Raw genomic sequence first — 14,870 nt, forward strand, 5'->3', positions numbered from 1 at the left:
TCAACCAACTTACACAAAGTAAGAAATTGAAGAGGCAAACTTTTATTGTAAGACACTTTTAACAAACACTTTTTGTTTCCAGTTGAACATCGTTGCCTTTGCACGCTAGTAATTTTAACTATTGTTTGACCCTTTTGTTTTTGAGTCGATATAAGTGAAGAATTGTAATAAAAGAACATGGTCCTTCAAGCCGGATTCAGAAGAAAAATCCCATGGTCCTCCGAGCCGGATTTCATATTTATCTTCGGCACGGCCCTTTCCGTGTCGTTCCGCGCCGCATATACAACAATAAACATCAGCTAAAGCAGCGCACGAACATTGTGCTAATTATAGTAAGAGTCTACAATACTCTCAAGGCCACTAACGCGCGCGGTACATGTACAACAAAGTATGCGCCGTTTTATTTTTAAAAATACGCCGATTTTTTTTTATTGTGTGTGTGTGTGTGTGTGGAAGTGATACAAGGCCGGTAAATTATTAAAATCGCCTCCTCGCCATGCAAAACATATGCCGAACCGAAACAGCTGGTCCCAAAGGGTTTCGCGAACAATATCCTCAAATTGCCGGTTTCCTGTTTGCTAAATCTAAGACTATAGGATGCGCACCACCATGTGCGGTACACCTGCCCCTATGTGACTTCTAATGCGTTGTTTTTTTCTCAAATTTCAGCCGTACGAGCGGATCGCATGAGGGGCGGCAGAAACAAATTCGGACCAATGTACAAGAGAGACAGGGCGCGCAAACTGCAAATCATGCGACAGAGACAGTTGGCCGCGCAGACGATACGCGGTGCGCAGCTACAGCCCGAGGGCCTGTACAGCCCCCAACCGGGCACCTCTTCCTACGCCAACATTCATATTAAACAAGAAATTCAAATACCTCAGGTAAGATCCCTTTGGGGAAGGGGTGGTTTTCTGAAGCAGACTTCCATCTTTTGTACTATATACTTAGCTAAATCAACTGGATTTAGGTCAGGTACTTGGGGAGGCCAATATAAAACGGATACGTCAGTGTGCTCCATCAAGTGGATTGCGTCCAGGGCATCCACTTTAGCGCATATCCTCCCCAACAGACCTGACGACCAGTTCCGACCTCGTCGGGTCTCATCCGCATGTGATTACTCTCTGTTTAGGGCCTCGACCTCATCAAAACTGACATCCGATTCTCTGATTTTCCAGGTTTCTTCCCTCACGTCGTCCCCGGACTCATCCCCCTCGCCGATCGCGGTCGCCTTAGGCCAAGTCAGCTCGCACATGCAACTGTCGGGTCAGCAGTCGGCCCTCCAGATCGTCGGCGGGGTGGCGAACAACAATCCCGCCTCCCAGAGCCAACTGGACCAGAAACTGTGGGGCACCGCCAACTCGACCACCACCTCGCCCCACTCGCTCAGCCCCAAATCGTTCCAGTTCGACACGGTGGTACCGGGTGGTGGCGGAGGTGGGGGCGGCGGCGGGGTGCCGAACCAAAACAAAGTGTCGCCCCTAATTCGGGATTTCGTGCAAGGAATCGACGACCGGGAGTGGCAGAACTCGTTATACGGACTCTTGCAGAGCCAGACGTACAATCAGTGCGAGGTCGATTTGTTCGAACTCATGTGTAAAGTTTTAGATCAGAATTTGTTCTCGCAGGTGGACTGGGCGAGGAATTCGGTGTTTTTTAAGGATCTCAAGGTAAGTGCCACTCGCGTTTTGTTGTTTGTTACCTTGCGATCTATAGAGGTGAGCCAGGGTAGTGTGTAATATATAGTAAATATTCTTATAGACCTGATGGCATACCGTCAATCTTTTTAGAAATATCTATCTGAAATCCCCAAAATTATTTGACACCTTTTTGCCAGTAAGCTCTCGTGGCATAGTCGGGACATCAGCAACACGGTTTTTCTGAGGGTAAATCTACCGTAACTATATAACTTGCTTGCATATAAACAGTACTTGTTGGAGGCTTTTGAGAACAAGGAGATGCACCTCGGTTCAGATCAACAGAAAATATTTACATGGACCGGATTTCGGCAAGTCATTCTCATATAACTCACACGCGAATGTATAATTTTTGGTATAAGCTTGCCTATACGAAATCGTTCTCTAAGTGGGTTAATGGATGCAATACGTAACTTGTAGTAAAATAAAAACATGGTCCTTCGAGCCGGATTCACGGGACAAATCCCATGGTCCTTTGAGCCGGATTTCGTATTTATCTTCGGCTTTTGAGAACCATCATAGTCACGTAGACAGTACTTACACTGATTCCTCGAAGACGTTTGACAAAGTAGGCCATAGACATCTCATTCAGCAGCAGAAGTTACTCGATTGATGAATTTTTCTGGTGTACCTCAGCGTTCCCACACAGGGCCTATTTTTATAAAATCCGCAACTGATGCTCAATTTCTACAATCTGATGTTGATTCTGTGTGTGAAAATCTGCCACTACCCTTAGAGACTTGGTGGCTGTGTTACTGGACAGTAAATTGACATTTGTGCCTCATTATGATGACATTGTCATAATAAGGGTATGCGCGTAATCTTGGTTTTGTTATGCGTAACTCTGGGGAATTGTCTCTCATTTGTTTCAAGACTATTCTACTATTCAGTGGTTCGTTCTGGGCTTGAATATGCCTCACCTGGATGGTCACCTTATTCTAAACATATGGAAGCAATTGAAGGCGTTCAAGAAGCTTTAAGGCATTTACCAGAAGTTTCGTACTAATATCGATAGTCTTGAAGTAAGTAGGACTCGATCAGATTTACTCACTTTTCGTAAAATATTAAACGGAATTTTTTTATTGCCCTGATATTTTGAAATCTGGTCATTCAAGGATGTCAGAATCCTATACTGATGTTTCGTTGCTTATGACGGGTTCTTTCTCCAATCACCTGAATAATGAGAGCTTAATTTTAGCCATATTTTCATGTTATGTTCATTTTCACATTATTGAATATTGTTATATTCTTTGCCTTCGATCACTAATCTGGCACAGAAGAGTCTCTTAGAGATCCATCTTCCAGTCCAGGCAGTCCAGCGTGGTTTCTGCTGTATTCCAAACTGTTGAGACTGAGACTGTAACTGATTTGCCAGTTATTCAAAGACGTTGGAGTCTTGCGCAGTTTCTTCCAGGATTTTGACGTAATTTGTGATTTCTTCCTGGCAGTTGAAGCCTAGAAATTACTGTTTCCATTTATTTATTTAGTAAATAACTCAACAGGTATACATCCATTTACGGAGTAGATAGAACTTGATCAAAACTATTCTGTATACTAACACACAATTTGGAAAGAAAAGAATTCGGGCGTTATTAACTGACTGTTTCGAAGATCTTTAAGGGAGTCAGGCTTTGCGGCAAAAACTTTGGTTTTTAGATGACCCCACAAAAAACATCCAAAGGGGTAAGATCGGGGGATCTAGCAGGCCAGTCTACGGCCCAGGTCTAAAAAATAACGAACGGCAGCAGCATAATGTGGTGATGCCCTATCTTGTTGAAACATCAATTCATTTTCTCATCTTGTGCAAGTAACTCAGTTATTCTGGGATTGATGGGGTCGTGCAGAAGTTCCTTGTAATCTTCAGCATTAAAGGTCCAATAGTACGATCTCCCAGGATAATTTTCTGAGGTGGCACCACATGTGTTTCTCGAAATAAACGAGAATTAGCGTCGTTCAGTTGCCTTTACCATGTAAATAAATAGAGAAATCGTCCAAGAAACAGACATTGTACAGCAAATTTCTTACACAATTTAATTTATCATCGAAGTTCAAATATCAATTCATTTTCTCATCTTGTTCAAGTAACTCAGTTATTCTGGGATTGATGGGGTCGTGCAGAAGTTCCTTGTAATCTTCAGCATTAAAGGTCCAACAATATGACCTTCCAGGATAAGTTTCTGAGGTGGGAGCATATGGTTTCTCGAAATAAACGAGGATTAGTGTCGCTCGATTTAATTTATCATCAAAGTACTATCTTGTTGGAACATCAATTCATTTTCTCATCTTGTTCAAGTAACTCTGTTATTCTGGGATTAATGGGGTCGTGCAGAAGTTCCTTGTACTTTTCAGCATTAAAGGTCCAACAGTATGATCTCCCAGGATAAGTTTCTGAGGTGGCAGCATATGTGTTTCTCGAAATAAACGAGGATTAGTGTCGCTCAGTTGCCTTTACCATGTAAATAAATAGAGAAATCGTCCAAGAAACAGACATTTTACAGCAAATTTCTTACACTATTTAATTTATCATCGAAGTTCAAACATCAATTCATTTTCTCATCTTGTTCAAGTAACTCAGTTATTCTGGCATTGATGGGGTCGTGCAGAAGTTCCTTGTAATTTTCAGCATTAAAGGTCCAACAATATGATCTCCCAGGATAAGTTTCTGAGGTGGCAGCATATGTGTTTCTCGAAATAAACGAGGATTAGTGTCGCTCAGTTGCCTTTACCATAAAAATAAATAGAGAAATCGTCCAAGAAACAGACATTGTACAGCAAATTTCTTACACGATTTAATTTATCATCGAAGTTCAAACATCAATTCATTTTCTCCTTTTTCAAGTAACTCAGTTATTCTGGGATTGATGGGGTCGTGGAGAAGTTCCTTGTAATTTTCAGCATTAAAGGTCCAACAATATGATCTCCCAGGATAAGTTTCTGAGGTGGCAGCATATGTGTTTCTCGAAATAAACGAGGATTAGTGTCGCTCAGTTGCCTTTACCATAAAAATAAATAGAGAAATCGTCCAAGAAACAGACATTGTACAGCAAATTTCTTACACGATTTAATTTATCATCGAAGTTCAAACATCAATTCATTTTCTCCTTTTTCAAGTAACTCAGTTATTCTGGGATTGATGGGGTCGTGGAGAAGTTCCTTGTAATTTTCAGCATTAAAGGTCCAACAATATGATCTCCCAGGATAAGTTTCTGAGGTGGCAGCATATGGGTTTCTCGAAATAAACGAGGACTAGCGTCGCTCAGTTGCCTTTACCATGTAAATAAATGGAGAAATCGTCCAAGAAACAGACATTGTACATCAGCAAATTTCTTACACGATTTAATTTATCATCGAAGTACTCACCAAATTGTACACAACGGTCAAAATCATCAGTTAGTTCATGTACTGGTTTGATTTTGTAGGCATGATATTTGTGTAATTTTAAAATTTTGTGATCGGTACTTTTAGACACGCCAGATGCGGTAGCAGTTGCAATTTCTACCGCTTCATTTCCCACTGGATGCTGAACGTCATTTTTTCTGTTTTGTACTGACCCTGTTTCTTGAAACTTGATTTACGCATGCTGCTCTACCAGACTCAAGTCAAATTCAATTAAAACTGAAGTACAATTTTCCCCTGAAGAAGTCATCATCGTTAGCGAAACACGCGTCGAGAGTTTGGTTAGTGGTAAAACTGTCTTGCAACTTACTTCGAAGACTACTGAAAAGCCTCCAGTCTGAATACATATAAACCAAAAATGAGGTCAACTGCCTTGACGATTCTTCGGAATCCCACTACAACTTCTCGTTTCTTCCTGACTCCATATAACTCCTTGGGTTTGGACTCAAAGAAAGCTTGACAGAAGTGACTCCCATTACTCTCCCTCAGCTTCTTGGCTCTAGATTCAGACGAATCCCCTGTTCCGCGGACAATAAACGCGAAACAAATGGAAGTGTGTCAGCGAAATGTTAAACCAATTTGCGGATCCCCGTTTAAAATCGACACGCCGTGACAAGACAAAGTGTAGAGTGCAAAAGTGGCGGGCTATTGCGCCATCGGTTCGTTTTAATGGCAACAAAACCAGCTTTGCAACGGTGCACACACGCCGTCATTAAATTATTTAAATGCGGCTCAATTTGGTAAAGGAAAAATTGCTCAATTGCACACACACATGGAAGTATTGCAACGATTCATGTCGCAGCCCCCCTCCAGTCTCTCTCTCTTGCTTGGGGTTAACAACTTCCCTTTGATCTTCGCCGCTTTGATCTCCACCTTAAATATGGTAATTAAGACGGCATCGAGGGAAGTTTTTCCCTTTAGGATCCCTTCAGACGCGAAATTACCCGCCGCGTTAAAGACGCTTTTGCGGTTCGCTCTATACAGCCTGTTGCTCCTGTAAAGTTCGTTTTTTTTCCTATAATCCGAGACCGTGACACATTTACAGACAATGATGGCGTCTGTTGTTGTTCTTCTGTACGCGGCTGATGTCGGTTCCGACGTTGCCCGTTTCGTGGCAGCACCTGTCGCGTGCGAGCGACGTCGTTTACTATTGCAATGTTGTCGCGTTTTGGTCCCCTTTTCTTGCAGCTATTTCTACTTCTATCGAGGCAATAGCACCCATTTTGGCTCTCTTCCAGGCAATTGCAGGCAGTCAAAGCTTACTTCCAAGGAGTAAAAGCCATCAATGGTTTCTTCCAAGCTGTCGAAGCAATTTTTTGAACCCTTCAGGCCTGTTAAAGTCGTCTCCGGTAATCGCAAAAGGACTCAACTGCCAGGAAGAAACTAAAAATTACTTCACTGTCTTATAGGAAAACGCAATTGGTTCAACTGCCTCGACGAAGCTCTGTAATTTCCTGAAGGAAATCGCGAATGGCTTGAACTATATTGAATTCAACTCCACAGGCGTCAGATCCGGTGACTCTGCTGATCAATGAAGAATTACCACAGCATTCATATTGGTTCTCTTCCAGGCAATTAAAGACATTATTACAGGCAGTCGAAGTTTACTTCCAAGGAGTAAAAACCATCAATGGTTTCTTCCAAGCTGTACAAGCAATTTTTGAACCCTTTCGGCCTGTTAATGTCGTCTCCGGTTAGTTTCAAGCTGTACTAGCAATTCCTACTTCCGTCAATACTGTAGCTGCTATTGCTGGTTTCGTCCAGGCTGTTGTAATCGCAAATGGACTCAACTGCCAGGAAGAAACTGAAAATTACTTCAATGTCTTGTGGGAAAACGCAATTGGTTCAACTGCCTGGACGAAGCTCCGTAATTTCCTGAAGGAAATCGCGAATGGCTTGAACCATGTTGAATTCAACTCCACAGACGTCAGATCTGGTGACTCTGCTGGCCAATGAAGAATTACCACAGCATTCATATTGGTTCTCTTCCAGGCAATTAAAGGCATTATTACAGGCAGTCGAAGTTTACTTCCAAGGAGTAAAAGCCATCAATAGTTTCTTCCAAGCTGAAGAAGCAATTTTTTGAACTCTTCAGGCCTGCTAAAGTCGTCTCCGGTTAGTTTCAAGCTGTAGAAGTCATTCCTACTTCGTTGCAGCCTGTAGCTGCTATTGCTGGTGTCGTCCAGGCTGTTGTAATCGCAAATGGACTCAACTGCCAGGAAGAAACTAAAAATTACTTCAATGTCTTGTGGGAAAACGCAATTGGTTCAACTGCCTGGACAAAGCTCTGTAATTTCCTGAAGGAAATCGCGAATGGCTTGAACTATGTTGAATTCAACTCCACAGGCGTCAGATCTGGTGACTCTGCTGGCCAATGAAGAATTACCACAGCATTCATATTGGTTCTCTTCCAGGCAATTAAAGACATTATTACAGGCAGTCGAAGTTTACTTCCAAGGAGTAAAAACCATCAACGGTTTCTCTCAAGCTGTAGAAGCAATTTTTTGAACCCTTTCGGCCTGTTAATGTCGTCTCCGGTTAGTTTCAAGCTGTAGAAGTCATTCCTATTTCCGTCCAGCCTGTAGCTGCCAATGCTGGCTTCGTCCAGGCTGTTGTAGTCGCATATGGACTCAACTGCCAGGAAGAAACTAAAAATTACTTCAATGTCTTGTGGGAAAACGCAATTGGTTCAACTGCCTGGACGAAGCTCCGTAATTTCCTGAAGGAAATCGCGAATGGCTTGAACCATGTTGAATTCAACTCCACAGACGTCAGATCCGGTGACTCTGCTGGCCAATGAAGAATTACCACAACACTCATATTGGTTCTCTTCCAGGCAATTAAAGGCATTATTACAGGCAGTCGAAGTTTACTTCCAAGGAGTAAAAGCCATCAACGGTTTCTTCCAAGCTGTAGAAGCAATTTTTTGAACCCTTCCGTAATGTTAAAGTCGTCTCCGGTTAGTTACAAGCTGTACTAGCAATTCCTACTTCCGTCCATACTGTAGCTGCTATAGCTGGATTCGTCCAGGCTGTTGTAATCGCAAAAGGACTCAACTGCCAGGAAGAAACTAAAAATTACTTCAATGTCCTGTAGGAAAACGCAATTGGTTCAACTGCCTGGACAAAACTCTGTAATTTCTTGAAGGAAATCGCGAATGGCTTGAACTATGTTGAATTCAACTCCACAGGCGTCAGATCCGGTGACTCTGCTGGCCAATGAAGAACTACCACGACATTCATATTGGTTCTCTTCCAGGCAATTAAAGGCATTATTACAGGCAGTCGAAGTTTACTTCCAAGGAGTAAAAACCATCAATGGTTTCTTCCAAGCTGTCGAAGCAATTTTTTGAACCCTTTCGGCCTGTTAAAGTCGTCTCCGGTTAGTTTCAAGCTGTACTAGCAATTCCTACTTCCGTCCAGACTGTAGCTGCTATTGCTGGTTTCTTCCAGGCTGTTGTAATCGCAAAAGGACTCAACTGCCAGGAAGAAACTAAAAATTACTTCAATGTCCTGTAGGAAAACGCAATTGGTTCAACTGCCTGGACAAAACTCTGTAATTTCTTGAAGGAAATCGCGAATGGCTTGAACTATGTTGAATTCAACTCCACAGGCGTCAGATCCGGTGACTCTGCTGGCCAATGAAGAACTACCACGACATTCATATTGGTTCTCTTCCAGGCAATTAAAGGCATTATTACAGGCAGTCGAAGTTTACTTCCAAGGAGTAAAAACCATCAATGGTTTCTTCCAAGCTGTAGAAGCAATTTTTTGCCTGTTAAAGTCGTCTCCGGTTAGTTTCAAGCTGTAGAAACCATTCCTACTTCCTTCTAGTCTGTAGCTGCCATTGCTGCTTTCGTCCAGGCTGTTGTTATCGCAAAAGGACTCAACTGCCAGGAAGAAACTAAAAATTACTTCAACGTCCTGTAGGAAAACGCAATTGGTTCAACTGCCTGGACGAAACTCTGTAATTTCCTGAAGGAAATCGCGAATGGCTTGAACTATGTTGAATTCAACTCCACAGGTGTCAGATCTGGTGACTCTGCTGGCCAATGAAGAATTACCACAACATTCATATTGGTTCTCTTCCAGGCAATTAAAGGCATTATTACAGGCAGTCGAAGTTTACTTCCAAGGAGTAAAAGCCATCAACGGTTTCTTCCAAGCTGTAGAAGCAATTTTTTGAACCCTTCCGTAATGTTAAAGTCGTCTCCGGTTAGTTACAAGCTGTACTAGCAATTCCTACTTCCGTCCATACTGTAGCTGCTATAGCTGGATTCGTCCAGGCTGTTGTAATCGCAAAAGGACTCAACTGCCAGGAAGAAACTAAAAATTACTTCAATGTCCTGTAGGAAAACGCTATTGGTTCAACTGCCTCGACGAAACTCTGTAATTTCCTGAAGGAAATCGCGAATGGCTTGAACTATGTTGAATTCAACTCCACAGGTGTCAGATCTGGTGACTCTGCTGGCCAATGAAGAATTACCACAACATTCATATTGGTTCTCTTCCAGGCAATTAAAGGCATTATTACAGGCAGTCGAAGTTTACTTCCAAGGAGTAAAAGCCATCAACGGTTTCTTCCAAGCTGTAGAAGCAATTTTTTGAACCCTTTAGGCCTGTTAAAGTCGGCTCCGGTTAGTTTCAAGCTGTACTAGCAATTCCTACTTCCTTCCAGACTGTAGCTGCTATTGCTGGTTTCGTTCAGGCTGTTGTAATCGCAAATGGACTCAACTGCCAGGAAGAAACTAAAAATTACTTCAATGTCTTGTGGGAAAACGCAATTGGTTCAACTGCCTGGACGAAGCTCTGTAATTTCCTGAAGGAAATCGCGAATGGCTTGAACTATGTTGAATTCAACTCCACAGGCGTCAGATCTGGTGACTCTGCTGGCCAATGAGGAATTACCACAACATCCATATTGGTTCTCTGCCAGGCAATTAAAGGCATTATTACAGGCAGTCGAAGCTTACTTCCAAGGAGTAAAAGCCATCAACGGTTTCTTCCAAGCTGTAGAAGCAATTTTTTGCCTGTTAAAGTCGTCTCCGGTTAGTTTCAAGCTGTAGAAACCATTCCTACTTCCTTCTAGTCTGTAGCTGCCATTGCTGCTTTCGTCCAGGCTGTTGTTATCGCAAAAGGACTCAGCTGCCAGGAAGAAACTAAAAATTACTTCAATGTCCTGTAGGAAAACGCAATTGGTTCAACTGCCTCGACCAAGCTCTGTAATTCCTGGGGGGAATCACGAATGCCTAAAATTATGTTAAATTTCAGTCCACAGACGTCAGATCCGGTGACTCTGTTGGCCAATGAAGACCAATCACAATCAAACCACTCTCACCACCGGTTTCTGCTCTTAAGGCCTCCTCAAGTTGGCGCAAGCCCGGGAGTCCGATGAAATCTAACAACGTCATATCTAGCGTAGACAGAGTTAAACCAGGTATACACGTGCCGACATTTAAATTTCGTCAATTTTCCCCGGATGACATTAGCATACGAAACCCTGGCGTGACATTTACCTTTCGACACGTAATTGTTCCTTTTATTTATTATCATTATTATGATTGCGCTGACCAGTGAAAGATCAATTGGGTATTGTGCCGGAGAACTGTTGTGACATGACCCATGATTGATCGCTCGATTTATCAAAATGTGAACGGTGGTACCGAAAGTGGATCAATGTCTTATTAGGTTGCACCCTTGCAATGACTACCACAGTGGAGGGGTTTTACGCATGACGAACCCGCGTAACGAGCACTTCCCATTATTATTATTATTAAAAATGCATGAGATTCAAATGGGGAATCGAACAAAGGCCTGCAGCACGAGGAAGGACCTTCGGGTGCCCAACGCGAAACCTAATTACCAGACGTGCTTCCTCCTAAGAAAAAATCCACATCTATAACGGAATATCGATAACAATAATAATAATAATCAAGGAAATTAATAAGATCCGCTTCACCGAGCGTAAAATATTAAAACGAAAACGGCAACAGCGCGGCTGACACCGATTCCTGCAAAAAGCAAAAACCGAACGAGCGAGTAGGAGAGAGAGAGAGGCGAGAAGCGCGGCGCGGGGGAGGGAGAAGACAATATGGCGATTACGTAAAGCGATGTTGAAAGTGAAAATGATGGCGGCGATCCGGGCCAAGTTCAATAAAAATCGACGCGTTACACTTTTTTTTTCTTTTTTGTTGTTAATTGGAGAATTATTGGGGTTATGAGTCAGAGTAATTGCGCAACTGCGAACAGGGTTATAGGAATAAGGTTCTTAAAAAAAAAAACAACCAACACCAAGATCATCATCTAGATAAGTAATTCATAAGCAGAGGGCAGGGGTTGCAGTAAATCCTCGTTTTTTCCAAACAAACACAGTCATTTCTGTCTTCTTCCAGGCAGTTGAAGTTATTTCTATGGTCTGTCAGGCATTTGAGGCAAATTTGTCTTCTTCCAGGCAGTTGAAACGCTCTCTATAGTACCCAGATCATTTAGCTACGCAATTTATTCGTTGGTAACGTGTAGGAAGGTTCCAGGATTGGCTGGTAATCCTTAGAGGACAGGGATTGCAGTAAATCCTCATTTCTTTCAAGCAAATGCAGCCATTACAATCTTCTTCCAGGCAAGTTAAAGTCATTTCTATGGTCTGTCGGGGATTTGAAGCAATTTTTGTCTTCTTTAGGGCAGTTGAACCCTCTCTATGGTACCTAAATTATCTAGCTAACCAATTTATTCGTTGGTAACGTGTAAGAAAGTTCCAGGATTCGCTGGTGACACTTAGAGGGCAGGGATTGCAGTAAACCCTCATTCCTTCCAAGCAAATGCAGCGATTTCTCTTATCTTCCAAGCAGTCGAAGCAATTTTTATGGTCTGTCAGGCATTTGAGGCAAATTTGTCTTCTTCCAGGCAGTTAAAACCCTCTCTATGGTACCAAAATCATCTAGTTAAGCAATTCATTCGTTGGAAACTATGGGGAGATCCCAGGACTGGCTGGTCATCCTTAGAGGGCAGGGATTACAGTAAATCTTCATTTCTTCCAGGCAAACGTAGCCATTTCTCTTATCTTCCAGGCAGTTGAAGCCATTTTTATGGTCTGTCAGGCATTTGAGGCAAATTTGTCTTCTTCCAGGCAATTGAAACCCTCTCTATGGTACCAAAATCATCTAGTTAAGCAATTCATTCGTTGGAAAGCTATGGGGAGGTTCCAGGACTGGCTGGTCATCCTTAGAGGGCAGGGATTGCAGTAAACCCTCATTTCTTCCAAGCAAATGCAGCGATTTCTCTTATCTTCCAAGCAGTTGAAGCCATTTCTATGGTCTGTCAGGCATTTGAGGCAAATTTGTCTTCTTCCAGGCAGTTAAAACCCTCTCTATGGTACCAAAATCATCTAGTTAAGCAATTCATTCGTTGGAAAGCTATGGGGAAGTTCCAGGACTGGCAGGTCACCCTCAGAGGGCAGGGATTGCAGTAAACCCTCATTTCTTCCAAGCAAATGCAGCGATTTCTCTTATCTTCCAAGCAGTTGAAGCCTTTTCTATGGTCTGTCAGGCATTTGAGGCAAATTTGTCTTCTTTCAGGTAGTTGAAACCCTCTCTATGGTACCAAAATCATCTAGTTAAGCAATTCATTCGTTGGAAAGCTATGGGGAGGTTCTAGGACTGGCTGGTCATCCTTAGAGGGCAGGGATTGCAGTAAACCCTCATTTCTTCCAAGCAAATGCAGCGATTTCTCTTATCTTCCAAGCAGTTGAAGCCATTTTTATGGTCTGTCAGGTATTTGAGGCAAATTTGTCTTCTTCCAGGCAGTTAAAACGCTCTCTATAGTACCCAGATCATCTAGCTACGCAATTCGTTCGTTGGTAACGTGTAAGAAAGTTCCAAGATCGGCTGGTGACCCTTAGAGGACAGGGGTTGCAGTAAATCCTCTTTTCTTCCATGCAAACGTAGCCATTCAATCTTCTTCCAGACAGGTTAAAGTCATTAATATGGTCTTTCAGGCTCTTGAAGCAACTGTTGTCTTCTTTGAGGCAGTCGAATCCCTCCCCATGATACCAAGATCATCTAGCTAAGCAATTTATTCCTTCACAAGCTGACGATCCAAAAAAATCATCCATAAACGGAATTCCTTTCAGATCTACAAGCTTGCTCTTCAACATCAGGCTCAGAGTCCAGAGATTCCAAATCTGGTTTGACCGCAGGACCAAAGCCATACAACGAAATCGTCTAGATACGTAATTTATTTCGGGTCTTCCTCAGGTTTGCTTGATATAAGTAGAAGTGAGTCTTGCTCCATAATACGTGCTTGAGCACCTGCATCGACATCTAAACAAATCCACTTTCGGTTTTTATTCACCACCATCATCATCATTTAACACGGCATGGCATAATAGGAGATCTTTCTTCAGATCGGTTACCACATTATTTCGTAATAGTTGCGCTAGCAAGTTCTTGACATACTAACCATGGCCTAGTTGACTAGTTACACGAACGAGAATTACGAGAGGGGGAGTAGGAGCGAGCGAGCGAGACAGAGAGTAAACCTAGTACGGCGCATAACCATTACTAGATGTCGAGGCACGCTCGTTTTATTTTGCTTTTCCTGTGCGTTGAGAGAGGCTTGTCTATGGGTTTGCTCTGTTGCCAAGTCTGCTTGAAAGTCTTGGGAAAACTGCAGTAAGCCTCTTCCAGTGAAATCCCTCAGGTTTATGGGGCCTCACCCTTCCAGGGGCTCATTAGAAGGTGGGGGTGACCAACTGCCTGGCAGGAAACCACGAATCTTAACGGCTTACCCATGCTCTCCTCCTGTTCCTCGGATTTATTCGATTGTGGCCTAAAAAGGATCTTCCGTTTCAGGTGGACGATCAGATGAAACTGCTCCAACACTCCTGGTCGGACATGCTGGTCCTGGACCACATCCACCAGCGCATGCACAACAGCCTGCCCGACGAGACGACGTTGCACAACGGGCAAAAGTTCGACCTGCTCAGTCTCGGGCTCCTCGGGGTGCCCGCCCTCGTCGACCACTTCAACAACATAACGGCGAAGCTCCAGGAGCTCAAGTTCGACGTCAGCGACTACATTTGCATCAAGTTCATGTTGCTGCTGAATCCAGGTGAGTAGAACTGGTTCGGAGGAAGTGAAGTGGGTTTTAACGTGGTCGTTTGCAGAAGTCAAGGGGATCGCCAACAGGAAGCACGTGCACGAGGGTTACGAGCAAGTGCAGCACGCCCTACTCGAATACTGTTTGACGTGTTACTCCCAGATTCCTGTAAGTATGATTCAGATAAAGCGGGAATAACTGGGGAATTTTGTGGATCTTACGGGCAGTCGAAGAGGGAAAGAGACAGATATCGACTGCCTGGAAGATGGATAAGAGAGAGTTACTCAGAGAGAGTTTTCAAGGGTTATTATGGGAGAATCGGGTTTTCGTCCAGGCAGTTGAGTTCAAACAGAGGATTTCAACTATCTGGGGGTTGAACAAGATTCTCCAATGGCCTTCCACGTCCTGCTAAGGGGACAATTGTAAAATTTTCCAGGCAATTGAAGCTGAATTTAAAGATAATCCAGAAATCGTTCTTATTTTTCAAGAAATCATGATAATCTTCCAGGAAGTCGGATTCTGGCCAGCCAGGTTCTTCTGTACTTCTTCCGCTGATAAAAATCTTCAGTTATCCTTCTTCTTCAGGGAGAATCTTGTTCACCTTCAAAGCACTTGAATATACGACTTCCAATTGCCTGGAAGAAGAGCATGATTCTCATAAACTCCTGCTTCCAATAATAAAATC

General features: G+C 43.0%; 1 protein-coding gene across 7 annotated transcripts in view; it reads left to right on the forward strand.

The window, feature by feature from the left end:
• LOC126747748 (nuclear hormone receptor FTZ-F1) overlaps positions 1 to 14,870 on the forward strand; it is a 105,363-nt gene that overhangs the window by 84,858 nt on the left and 5,635 nt on the right. For all 7 annotated transcript variants that reach the window (XR_007664370.1, XR_007664371.1, XR_007664372.1 and 4 more), the window contains 4 exons: positions 670 to 884; positions 1,179 to 1,670; positions 13,939 to 14,197; positions 14,253 to 14,353. Coding sequence is in view for 4 of the 7 variants with exons in the window: in XM_050456552.1 (XP_050312509.1) it covers positions 670 to 884; positions 1,179 to 1,670; positions 13,939 to 14,197; positions 14,253 to 14,353 (1,067 nt within the window). In the remaining 3 variants the exon portion in view is untranslated. The remainder of the gene's footprint in view (positions 1 to 669; positions 885 to 1,178; positions 1,671 to 13,938; positions 14,198 to 14,252; positions 14,354 to 14,870) is intronic.

Source organism: Anthonomus grandis, chromosome 19 (genome assembly GCF_022605725.1).
Source record: "Anthonomus grandis grandis chromosome 19, icAntGran1.3, whole genome shotgun sequence".
Taxonomy (NCBI): domain Eukaryota; kingdom Metazoa; phylum Arthropoda; class Insecta; order Coleoptera; family Curculionidae; genus Anthonomus; species Anthonomus grandis.